Below are 13,065 nucleotides of genomic sequence, written 5' to 3'. Positions count from 1 at the left end.
AAATTACTTTGTGTTTACGTCCTTACCGACGTAAACACAAAGTAGAAGTTTGACACTTACCAGCTGCCGTTTATACTAAAATCTAATTTTCAAACTTTAGTCCTGATTGGCTAAGATTGTTTTAAGTCACCTGACGTGATTGCTGATTTCATGAAGAAGAAAAGTTTCTTTAACAGTAACGATAGAGTCCATTTCAAAGATCTGAAAACACATAGCTCTCTGCTTAATTAAACCAGAGGCGATTAGCCCCAACCCCTTGCTGCAGAAGTAAGGTCTCGTGAACTAACCTTTGATGTTTTTCCACAGATTTGTCGTTACAAGTTTTCATGTTACAGTTTTCAGCTTTAATGCGGGTGGCATATTTCAGAAAGCCTATTAAGGTCGCGGGGGACACCTACAGCATGAATAAATTCATGAAGCGAAATTTTGCTTGACCTACATCTTTTAAAACGCTTATTTCTCGGCTGTTATGGGTGCTTTTAAGCTCAAATTTTACGCAAACATACAGAAATGATGAAAGACTAGGAATTAAATATTTTATTTGGTATATTGCACTTAACGGCGATGTTACAGCCCTGTTAGTTCCAACTTGGTAGAACTCGATTTTGGGGCTGAGTTTGCGGAACGAATAGGAGACAGCACACTGTGATCATGTCAAAAACTAGTCAGTGAATACCTCTAGAGTGTTATAACAGAAGCGGATTTTTTAATTTTAAGTTTGCCAGCAAGTTATGGTGGTTTAAATGTGCAAATTTGAATTCAATGCCTTCTCTCTTTTTTTAAAAGCGCTCTTTTAGAATTCCGCTTCTGTTATGACACACTACAGTATTCCTAATTTACCTCTCTGCAGTGGCAGCTCATGAAGTTCTGAATCCGCGCTGTATTCTCAGCCCCGAAATTGTCGGAAAAGTCCAAACTTTGAGATTTCCGAAGGTCTTCCGATCAAAACGCGGATTCCAAATGGTAATTATGGTAATTATATTGATTCCACGCTTCAATTGTGAGAACAATACGTTTTTAACAAAAAAGACACGATTGTTCATCAGTGAATATTATTATGATAACTCTGAGTTACGCGAATATTAGGCCATAGACTTCCTTCAATCTATATAAAAGCGTAAAGTTAAGCGTTGTAAATTGGATAAAATCTCGTAGGCGTTTAAGCATTTTTATGTTTTAGAAATCAAAAAAACATGGGGATTTTTCAGTGCCCTAATTTCTTTTGAGTAAACATTTTTTTCACAAACAATTCCACACGCGAACACATCGAATTACGCGCGCGTTCATATTTTTATGCAAATACTCGCTCGTTAAGTTGTCGATGTCAGTCGTTGCACTTCGTGCATACGCTTTAAATAAATGCATAATGATAAGCCAAAGGTGTCCCCCGCGACCTTAAACTAGAGACGATTAGCCCACACCCCTTGCTGTAGAAGTAAGGTCTCATGAACTAACCTTTGCTGCTTTTCCACAGATTGTCGTTGCACGTTTTCATGTTGCAATTTTTTTAAGCTTGACTGCGAGTGGCATATTTCAGGAAGCTTACATAACTAAAAAATATATATTTGTTAAAATGAATTAACTAGCCTTACCAGTATATGAGTTTTAATCGTTATCGTTGTTCTTTCTTTCACTTTAAACGCCAAGCCCATTAAAAAGACGTCAGATGTTTTATAAAACATGTTTACTTTGCTTTTTTTTTCACTTCTTAAGATTTTGACGCCAATATTTCTTTTCCACCGGAAGTTAATACGTTAACATTTGTTATCATGCACTTGAAATAACTGAACCGAAGTTGAATATTCACGAGCGTGTGCCATTTTATGTGCGGCTTTCTCCAAAAATCGACTAATATCGCCTTTCGCTAGCACAAATTGGAAAAATCGATTTCGCTCATATTTTGCACATAGATAGGCCCTAGTGAGAAACTAAACGGACTGCAGTTAGTTTTTCCTAATATAGCTTTCTTTCGTAGAAATATGCAAAAAAAGACTTTGCCCCAAATTGGGCCCAAAACCAACTTCCGGTTTGACTGATTTTATTGAAAGTTTGATCGCCTCGTGCGTTATACTGCAGCTGTTTATTGATATTTCAATAACATTTATAATGTCTTTAGGTATTTAGTGTATGACTGAGCGAAAAATAAAACAAATCGAGATTTATTTTTAGCCTGAAACGGGGATAAATCCAAAGGCAAAATTTGCAAATGAGTAGCGAGCGAAATTATGCAGTAAAACTTTGCCATTTTTTTCTATGTGCGATAACCTAAAATATCGTAAAAACAATTTTTATGGGTTAACTAGACATTAATCTAATAGTATATTTAAAAAAATCTCTGGGGGAAAGGTTTTTAGTGGCCCGCTTTGGCCTTTGTTTATCACTAGTTTTGCCGTAAATCAGAAAAAATGTAAATAATTGCGTGACACTGCTTGTCACAATACCCGCTGACAGTTTCACAATTTCCTGTATTTTAAATAATCTAATCATTTTAAAATACACGAAAAAGATAGATGTCACATGCCAAATGTAAATTGAAAGGAAACGTTTACTTGTTTTATACCAATATCGCGAGTGGCTGTGCTGTTAAGTGTTCTTCAGCTGAAATTCAGAACCAGGCAAATGTACGTGCTTTGTCTACTTTTCATTAAAGTAATTCAGAAGAATTCAAAAGGGCTTAGTTAGGATTTTTTTCTTTCCTATTGCACCACTCATGACAGAGTTTGTGACCAGGGCGTTCTGCTACAAGGGAAATGATAATTTTTGTCGCTCCTTTTATACTTGGGAGATTTAATAGCGTAACTAAACAACTTACAATGGTTTCTCACACTTCAATTTGTTACAATTTTAAATTAACTGTCACTTACAACGATATGAAATTATTATAAAAGGATCTGCTAGCAGTTCAAATCTTTTGGCTAGATAGAGAATTCACAGCGTTTAGCTTTGGCACGGAATCAACTATAAAAGGTAACATGGATTAGCACACAATATTCCGGGAATATTGGGAACAAAGTATGCCTTTCTAGGCATACTTTTGTAGATGTCCCTTCTTTTACTCCTTTTGTTCATGCATGATCATTGTAGGGATATTTTAAATCTAGTAATATTTCTGTTCTAGTATAGATCACTGAAAATTGCCAAGTATTTTCAACTCTACTTTGACCTAAAATCAGTGCCAACTAGACTCAAATGCCCACCTCCCATCCTGCTGTCCACATAAAGCGGTTTCAGTTCCATAAGGAAATCAACATTGTTTTAAATGCAAAACTTTTCTACAAATTCGTAGGTGGGATTATTGTAACGAGCCTGTGGCATATCAGTGGCCGGGAAGGACGGGGGGTGTTTTAAAGGGCTTACAGAGCGGAGTTTTGAAATATTGCGAAAACCTACATGTATGTAAAGCACGAACTTTGCTGGTTTTCACTTGAAGCAGGTACCAGACTTCATTACCCCTTGAAGCTTATCGATGTAAGGTTTCTTTTGGGTCAAGTTATTTTGATCATAACATGGGAAGCACCAATATCGCTAGCTATTGCCAATAAGTATTTCATATTAAAAACACATTATATTTGTAGCCATGTTACCTCGCTGTTGATAAAGCGGAGAAAAATAGCTTTTTTAGCAGTACCTACTAGACTCCACATCCCATCCCTCTTATAGGAAGGGAAAGGCCCACCTTCTTCACCGCTTCTTTGGCGTCCCCTTTGTTCCCCTTTTGCTGTCTACACATAGCGTTTCCTGACGCATTTGGGTGATATTTCATTGTGAAAGCCCCCCTCTAACGCTCTAAGCCTGTTTTTAGCAGGGCTTAGCTTGAAAGTTTGTACTTTTTAAACAAGGCTGGAGCCGGGTGGGGTCAAGGCAACCAGATTGTGGAAGATAAAATATCTGAAAGGAGTGTGGAGCTGGGTGCTAATAGTTTTAACTATTTTAAAGACAACGAGAAAGCTTCAACTTTATACTTAATACTGTTACAAAATGGTCTTCTTTAAATGATGAGATAACGCATTTGTCAATACTTTAACATTGGACGGAGAAAATGCGGCTTCTTTGTACGCTTTCACTTGTAGCAGGTACAAGACTTCACCACCTCTTGAAGCTTATCGATGTAAGGCTTCTTGCGGGTAATCGTGACATTTGAAACATCAATGCCTAGAAAGATGCAGATGTCGCGCAAAACGGTAACACGAAAAGTAGCTGCAAGTTTGCCACTGGAGGCAAGCTCGCAGATGTTGTAAGTGTCATGCATAATGGGATGCTGAAGAGCTACTAAATTGGACACATCTCTGCGCATCTCACTTAACGCTTCTTCATGGCGCGCACAGATCTCTTCTTCCTCGTCTTCCTCGGTCACAACATCAACACTTCGTTTGGCAGCCAGTCTGGAAAAAAAGCCCCGGATTTGCTGCGTTGTCAGGAATTCGCTGAATGTGAACAGACGATTGCCATTGGAATCTTTGGCAGTCCTCATTTCTTTGGACACAGTGGCCGGGTCAAGCTTTCTTCCAGTTGTCTGCCCTATCTCAAATTTCTTAATGAGGTAATCTTTTTGATTGGAATTGAACCTTTTCCCAACAAAGGAACTCTTGAGCGCCCAGCCCATGGACATAGGAGGATTTTGAGCATCACAACTGCTATCTTTTCCGAGGCACGCCACATCGCCTAGTTCCTCGACTTTGGATCCACCCTTTTCAAGCTCATAGGCATATCTTAGCATTGCTCTGTCCAGAAGTGTCTCCTGTTCCAAAGCACGTTTGTGCTTTCCACATTGAAGGTGTTGCTCAAGACTGGAGTATCTTTGATATGTCATGATGCAACCTTCTTCAGGACAAGAAAACAATCCAGAATTGGCGTTTCCCTCGTCGCTGGCACTTCCGTCATCATCGCCGTCAGACGAGGTAACTTCTGCAGGGCATTTAACCTTCCGAGGTTTCAAATCGACAAATGGCAAATGAGTGCTCCTTTCATTATCAGTTCCGATATCGACAATCAAGTGACGTTCGCCATCGCTATCAGTCACCTGGAATTTGCTCCAAGGAATTAATTTTCCCTGGTCAATTCCGTATGCCCTCCACACTCTCAAACAATCGCTTTCATACTGGATGTTGTTAACAAAACTAACACCTTCCCATGTGACGGCTTTCTGCGTTTGCAACTGAGGCGTTTCTGCCAAGGTGACAACTACACCAGGAACTCCACCAAAAGACTCGATGGCAGCCTTCATTTGAGCAGCATTTTCAATGTCATTGCCTTCATTGAGGTAGATTTGCATGTGGGATTTAATGGTCGCCGCTTTTCGGTCACATGCTCCCTTGCCACCTTGTGGATCCGAAAAATCCATTCTCTTCAAGGTAACACCGGCTTTATCTGCTACCACTTTAGCACCAACAATGGTCGAAGCACAGTGATAACACCCCGCGTTGTCCTGTCTGTAGAATACTGATTCAAGGTTTGGCATACCAGTCTTTAACTTTGTGAGAACATCTGCCATTATGCCAAGCACTGAGTGACTGTCCTGGTCGCAAGCTTGAAAAATGTGCACGAAGGCCATCGTCTCGATTTGTCGGTTTGGTCGCTGCTGTAGTGCCACTGTGATGTGCCAAGGTATCCCTCGCTTGGCAAACCAGTCGCTTTGACTTTCTCTATACTTTCTGGGAAGAAACTTCATGGCCCAATCTTGGACCAAGAAAACAGAATTTTCCTCTAACATTTCCATTACATCGACTCTGGCCTCGTCTTGGTTAACTGCACGAAGAAGGTGAGCTTTCCAGGCACTGATGCTACGCCTTGTTTGTTCAGTGTTAAAGGTCAACTCGTCCATTTCTTCGCTTTCTGTTGCAATTAGCTTAAGGGCGTCTTCTATTTCTCCAATGCTCACCTCCACCAGGCTGCAACGATCACACACCCCATCATGGATATGACTACATTCTCCCTGGTATTCGGAACATTTGGCATCACTGAGCGCAAAACATCTACAATGGTCTGGGACAGTCGACGACTCAGAAACATGTACCTTTAAAAATCAAAGAGGATCGTATGAGAAATTACGCTATAAAAACAAGCACGTGTTAGTCTCAAAGCTGTTGCAATGCCCGGGGGGGGGGGGGGTACTCCAAAAAGTTTTATACGGGGGAGGCTCCGCCCTGAGATCCGACCCCTTAACCTTTTATATACCATTTTGACAGAAAAGGCACCCCTTTCATATACCTTTTAATTTATTGAAAAAAGGTACCCCTTTCATATACCTACATTTCATCACATAGACTTAAAACAGGAAGTTTTATTGTCATTTTCATGCAGCGCTAAAAAAAATTAAATGATACAGCCATAAGTTGCGTCTGTTCGAAATATTTTAATTAAAGGCCCTTTTAAACACCTAAATGACAGATTTTCTCACCCTTTCATATACCTAAACTTGTGAAATCCCTACCCTTTTATATACCTGAAGCCTAAAAAAGGGCGGAGCCTCCCCGTATAGGCCATTATAGGGAGTACCCCACCCCCGTTGCAATGTTTTAAGGGTTATTTGTTGTCCTCACCGTGAAGTCACTTTTCAGGTAACGCTTGGCCAATTTCAGTTGCTCCTTTCTTTGTTTCGCCCAGGAAATACCCATTCCAAGCTCACCCAGTCGCTCAGCTACAATTTCAAGTTCCTCAAACGCTTTCGCGCCAGAAGCAGTGATGAAGTCCAGACCCTGTAAGGATTTCCTCACGGAGGCAGAACAGACGTCAAGAATTCGAAGCAAAGAGCTTCGGCTCAAGCAGGTTATGCCTGATTCCTTGCAGTACTCTTGATATTGCTGTGCTATACGTTCTGGAATCATCATCCTGATAACATTGGGTACTGCGATCACTTCACCGGAACTCAAAGTAAGGTTTTTCTGTCCAAATGGTAAATCTTGAATGATGTGCTGACTGGTTATGAAACAAATGAAGTGATCAACCATTTCCGGGGAAACGTACATTCTCTTCTGGATAGGTTTAGGAACAGGAGAGCCTCTACCATGGATCAGCAGGTGCTGTCTGGCAATCTTGAATCGATACTGTGTGAGGTTTGGAATCCACCTTTGAAGAGACTTAAAGCTGATCTTGTCAACCATGATAGACAATATCTGACGACGCGTATCCCACTGGGTAGCACTGTTGTAGCATTCTGCTAAAGATTCCAGTAAAACAGAATCGACTTTTTCTGTTTCTAAGGATGTTGAGGGAAAATGCTGATTCATTGCCTTTGAAGAGACCAGTTTGTCCCACAATTTATTAGAATCTTCGCCAGCTATAACTTCCAATGAGGCGGCTACAGCCTCACTCGCCTTCTTTACATAGTAACGTTTGGTTCTTTCGCCGACGTCATCCCAGGTTGTCCTTAAAGAAGATCGAATAGGACTTATGTCTCTTGACGCAAGAAAATCATTCAGTGCAGATCTTGACCTGTCGACAGGAGTTCTGTCTTGGCAGGTGTCATCAAGACTTTCGGTATCTGAAGGCAAATACAGACTTCCTAAAGGGGTATCGGCTTGTGAAAACATGCTTGACCTCGCCTCTGTAAATGGGGTACTCGTGAAATGACTTTGGTCTGTTACTGTACTGATTTCCTAAAAACGCAATGGGAGATAATTTAAATAAATCCACTTTACTATTTTACGCCCCTAAGCGCAATGCCGCGTACAACTACATGAAGACCAATATTCACTTTACACTGGAGCCATCATGTCAATCAGTCAGATTATCCATCAGTCAATCAATCAATCAAGCAAGCAAACGATCAGTCAGTAGGTCAAACATATCTTTTCATTTTTCATTTTTTTCAAGTAAGTGTATATCGCTGTACCCTTACCGAAGGCTGACAATAACACTGCACATCAAGTGTTGCTGGGGCATTGTTAGAAAATTTGTCAAAGGATTTCTGTGCTGAGCCCAGGGAGAACACTTTCGGGTTTGAAATTTTCTAGACTTACAAAGTGACAATCTCGAAGCTAAGTGCATGACCACTATAAAACAACATTTACATTTTACAAAATGTTATTGCCACGTAGAGTTAACTCTCGTTTTACTGGACACGCTCGGGGCGTCGTTCGGTGCTCGGTATAGCGAGAATCCCAAGGGGGCTACTCAAAAAAGTACCCTTTTATATACCATATTGACAGGAAAGATGCATGACATATGCCTAAAACAGGAATTCTAGATGTCAGTTTTACATGGCTTTTAATAAATTTTAAAAATAAAGCTATAAGGTGCGTTTGTTCAATATAATTATTTAAATTGAAGACCCTTTTAAAAACCTAAATGACCTAAATTACCCTTTCATGTACCAAAACTTGTGAAATCCCTACCCTTTTATATATACCTGAAGCATGAAAAAGGTACCCCTTTCGGGCGAAGCCTCCTCCTTTATGCCATAAGAGGGAGTAACCCACCTCAGGGGGGGGGGGGGGGTGGCGGTCGGGCGAGAGTCTGTAATAGCGGGAGTCATTTACAGTCAAACCTCTTTCGGCGGGGATCTGAATTTGGTCCGTAATATCGAGTGTCCGCTATAGCGGGGTGTCCGTAAGGTGAGAGTTGACTGTAGATCATAACAAGAGGGCTGAATTAAAAACAAATCTTTCATGTAAACAGGCTCTTAACATGCTCTGATGCTTAATCGTGAATTGTTTAATTTTTTTCTTTGTGTTACACCATTACTCCTTTAATTCTGAAACTTTTAAGGATAAGGAAGCCCTAGGTTTGATTGTGTCCCCCTTTCGATCATCCCTGTCACTCGAAATCCCAAGTATCCCTTCCCCCCACCCCCAAGAAGTGCTGTGCATGCCTGTTATATATATTTTCTCATTGTTGTCCGAAATAAATAAATTTTACACTTGCTTAAAACGCCATGGATTTCTTTTAAGTAAAGGCTTATCATTGTCACAGTTTTCTTACCCTGAATGTCAACTCTTTCATTTGACTAACAACTTCTTCTTCCTTGTTATCTATGTCGACAAGTGGAGGCGAGTTCTTTGCTGCTAATTTTGACAACTTCTCTTCTTCGGACGCTGAACTCAAAATTTCCCTGCATGATCTGCACATACCTTATGCAAACAGAAGGAAAACTATCAGACGTATTGTATAAGACAAGAAGCGATAACACGAGTGAGAAGTCGATATATACCTGATCCAACGGGAACGAAATGTCCCGTTCTTTTGAGAATTAACTTCGATAAGGTCTTGTTTACCCCTCTTTCGGCTTTTGGATATTTTCATCTCACCAGTTTATGTAGAGATATATCTTGAGGGACCCTACATCTTTCGGTTCCTCTTGTCCAGCCGAGACTAAGGGATGAGCGATGTGATGGGCAAACAGTCATCACGTCGACATTTTGTGGAGTGTTAAACATCGCCGCACGAGCAAGTATTAACTCAATTTCACTTTCCACATCATGGAATTGAAAGAGTGACTTGTTTTGTGCTACATTTTTAGTGCACGATAAAAGTGGGACGATCTCCGTAGACTGCTTTCTGTCTCTGCGATCAAAGGAGCACTGACCACCAACTAATGACTTAAAAGAACAACAAGCATTCATCTTGTTCGAAAAGTCGTGTTTACTGAAGTGAGGAATTGTCGGATAAGGACGTGTTTTCAAACTAAATTTAACAATTAATTAAATTTAACAATTTGCTTATCGCAAGTAAAATCTATTTAGGACTGATCCAAATATTGCGTTGAATTCTGGCGCTAATCATTTTCGAAGTTTCAGTTCATTGAAATGTACTTTTCGGGCAAAAAACGTAGAACTCTGAATATAACTTAAAAAGCTATAAGGCAATTGTATGTTTTCTGTTCGATCTTATACCATAAAGGTGTTTATAGTTCTCAGTAATACCTTCAGTGTTGATACCTGTTAGTAAATAATTCTAACCAACATTTTTTTGCTTTATATTTTTGCTTCGCTTATAGGATAATAATTGGGAAAATATCGGCAATCTGATACAAAAAGAAACAACAACGCATCAACGAACAAAATCAACATCATTGCACTCCGGCGGCAAATACTTATAATTTAATTATTTGCTAGTTCCCTTCAGATCACGGAAAGAAATAAACCAAACAATATTGACTCGTTGTTACGTTTTATAATTGAACTGAGAATGCTTTCTATTTATACGACCGGCTTTTGAAAATGATCGAGGGGTTAACAGCTTAAAACTACTAACACAGAATTTCGCTAGGTTAAACCTTACCGACGGGCCGTCTAGCATGTTGTGATAAAGAGCGTGTTAAGATCACGCAATTATTTCAAAACGGGTAAAGGGAAAATCTCTTATTGCTTTTACCTTTTCAAAAAGTTCAGCACATAAACGTTTTTATACTTGGGTTGTTTGAAAGTATTTGTTTCAAAAAGATAATTTCCCTCGCGCTTTACTAGCCTTGTCACGTAATTCCTGTCACGCTAAAACGGCAGATTTTCGGCGAAATTAGTAATAAGTACAGGCCAAAGCGGGCCACTTAAAACCTTTTTCCCAGAGATTTCTTACGATATCCTATCAGATGGGTGTCTCTTTAACCCATAAAATGTATATTTACGTTATTTTAAGTTATCGTACATAGAAAAAAATGGCAAAGTTTTACTGCATAATTTCGCTCGCGACCCAATTGCAAATTTTGCCTATCATTTTATCCCCATTTCAGGCTCAAAATTAATTTCGAATTGTTTTATTTTTCGCTCAGTTATACAATCAAGACCTATAGAGAATATAAATACTATTGAAAGATCCATAAACAGCGGCAGAAAAATGCGCGAGGCGATCAAATTTTCAAAAAAATCAGTCAAACCGGAAGTGGATTTTGAGCCCAATTGGGGCGAAATCTTCTTTGACATATTTCTACGAAAGGAAAATGTATTAAGAAAAACTAACTACGGTCCGTTTAGTTTCTCACCAGGACCTATCTATGGACAAAATATGAGCGAAAACGTGCATTCCATTTGTACCGCTGTCTGGTTGATAATTCTAGGAAGTCGCACTTATGAGCGTGCGGTTTTTATGGAAAAGGTGTTGTTGTTTTTTTTTTTGCATACAAAGAAATAATTACTTTCTCCTATTTGAATCTAAACATAGCATTTTGTGCACACGCTTAGCAGAGGATGAAATACATTGCGCATGTGAAAGGTAGAATTACTCGCACCAAGGTGAAAACTACGGTCTTGCACAAGTCATTACGTCTCTTTGGTGTCTCTGGTTGGCTTTAGAAATTTCAATGAAGTTTGCAGTAATCATATTTCATCGGTGTAATATTTTGCCAGATATCTTGAGTAAAAGTTTGAATGCTTCAGAAACAGACATTAAAAAAAGAAAATTAAAATAGTGTTTTGCACCATGTTTGTTAAATGCGAAAAAGTTTGCAGTTATTTGTCGAGTGATTTGTCTATTATATATTACCTTAGTAGTGTTAGACTACTTTTCTGTAAAGGCCGGTTTTCATTAGCGACTGAGTCGGAGTTGGGGTCGTTATAGGAGTCATAAGAGCGCGTACGACCTAACGAGAGCCGAAAATCGTAGTCGAAAGCGAAGTCATTAGCTCGACGAAATCGGAGTGGAAAGAATCAGATCATCATCATCAGTTTTCGCTAGATCATAAGCGATGGAGTCATAAGCGAAATTGGAACTCTGCTTACAACTCCCTTGGTTTGATTTTGACTAGATCGTAACACTCTGCGCTTCTGATTACGCTTACAACTTCGACTCCGTCCAAGCGAAAACCATCCTAAAAAAAACGTGAATTTGCTCTTTTTATTTTTTATTTTATTTTTTTTTTTTTTGATGTGAGACTTTTTTCTTCCCTGCGTGATCTTTACAACTATTGTTCTGTGTTTAAAAATATTATGTAAATATCTTCATTTTGTATCAATAAGTTAAAACCTTGTTGTCACACGCATAAAATGCATTTTGTAAGTTAGACGTGTAAAAACACATAAAAGTTACTTTTTATATATGACTGAATTTTTGAAAACCGTGTCAGCAACACAAACCTCTCACTGGCACTTTGCCAGGAAAATCAAAGGCTTTGTCAGTCAATCAAGCAAAGTCAAGCAGTCACTGGCGAACAAACACACTCACCTGAGTTTTGCCCAGCTGGATCACCGCCGCAACCTAACCTTGTAGCCTAACCAGGCCAGTTCTGCTGACGAAAACCAAAAAAGACCAAAAAATCAGTTTTTTAGTCCAAGTGTCCACTTTTTGAACCCACCCCACCCCCCTGGGTTATGAGACCTGCTGGTTGGCATGGTACCACCCTATAGCCCGTAGCCTGGGCTGCATGCCAAAACCCTTCAAGACACCAAGCCCCCTGCTTTTTCAAGCGCCAGGCTGGCCTGACCCCTGGCTATCGCCAGGCGACAGGCGAAAAAGTTTTGCTTCAACCGGAGACCATGTTTTCAAAAATCCAGTCATATCTAGGCAGGTAATGCCTGGAATTGCACTGACAATCACTGTTTGCCCAGCTGACTTGCCCGGTGCCCGAGCCTGGCTAACGGTAGGTCACAGCCAGCTGGAAGCAGGCATTCCCTGCCAACATATGACTGAATTTTTGAAAACCGTGTCAGCAACACAAACCTCTCACTGGCACTTTGCCAGGAAAATCAAAGGCTTTGTCAGTCAATCAAGCAAAGTCAAGCAGTCACTGGCGAACAAACACACTCACCTGAGTTTTGCCCAGCTGGATCACCGCCGCAACCTAACCTTGTAGCCTAACCAGGCCAGTTCTGCTGACGAAAACCAAAAAAGACCAAAAAATCAGTTTTTTAGTCCAAGTGTCCACTTTTTGAACCCACCCCACCCCCCTGGGTTATGAGACCTGCTGGTTGGCATGGTACCACCCTATAGCCCGTAGCCTGGGCTGCATGCCAAAACCCTTCAATACACCAAGCCCCCTGCTTTTTCAAGCGCCAGGCTGGCCTGACCCCTGGCTATCGCCAGGCGACAGGCGAAAAAGTTTTGCTTCAACCGGAGACCATGTTTTCAAAAATCCAGTCATATGTTGGCAGGTAATGCCTGGAATTGCACTGACAATCACTGTTTGCCCAGCTGACT

General features: G+C 40.3%; 2 protein-coding genes across 2 annotated transcripts; both read right to left on the bottom strand.

Moving 5' to 3' along the window:
- Positions 1–1,971: 1,971 nt before the first annotated feature.
- Positions 1,972–5,723, bottom strand: LOC144660238 (uncharacterized). The gene has a single exon (XM_078520837.1). It carries the CDS (start codon positions 5,714–5,716, stop codon positions 4,061–4,063), a length of 1,656 nt encoding a protein of 551 aa, XP_078376963.1. The 5' UTR covers positions 5,717–5,723; the 3' UTR covers positions 1,972–4,060.
- An 18-nt stretch (positions 5,724–5,741) lies between these two features.
- Positions 5,742–9,196, bottom strand: LOC144659185 (uncharacterized). The gene is made up of 4 exons (XM_078519622.1): positions 8,920–9,196; positions 6,540–7,595; positions 5,814–6,013; positions 5,742–5,745 (listed from the first exon to the last, which is right to left on the bottom strand). Exons 1-4 carry the CDS (start codon positions 9,064–9,066, stop codon positions 5,742–5,744), a joined length of 1,407 nt encoding a protein of 468 aa, XP_078375748.1. The 5' UTR covers positions 9,067–9,196.
- Between the last annotated feature and the right edge of the window lie 3,869 nt (positions 9,197–13,065).

The sequence above is a fragment of the Oculina patagonica genome, chromosome 7, assembly GCF_052425735.1.
Source record: "Oculina patagonica isolate OP01 chromosome 7, crgOcupat, whole genome shotgun sequence".
Lineage (NCBI taxonomy): Eukaryota > Metazoa > Cnidaria > Anthozoa > Scleractinia > Oculinidae > Oculina > Oculina patagonica.
The sequence above is the reverse complement of the archived record's forward strand: the minus strand, read 5'-3'. Positions and strand labels throughout refer to the sequence as shown.

Bases quoted from the DNA above. Each gene is read 5' to 3' on its own strand.
- LOC144659185 (XM_078519622.1), bottom strand. From the start codon at position 9,066: ATGTGCAGATCATGCAGGGAAATTTTGAGTTCAGCGTCCGAAGAAGAG. The intron at 7,596-8,919 runs GTAAGAAAACTG...TTGCGTTTTTAG, and splicing joins TGAAAGAGTTGACATTCAGG to GAAATCAGTACAGTAACAGA. The intron at 6,014-6,539 runs GTGAGGACAACA...TGATTTTTAAAG, and splicing joins ACCTGAAAAGTGACTTCACG to GTACATGTTTCTGAGTCGTC.
- LOC144660238 (XM_078520837.1), bottom strand. From the start codon at position 5,716: ATGGAAATGTTAGAGGAAAATTCTGTTTTCTTGGTCCAAGATTGGGCC.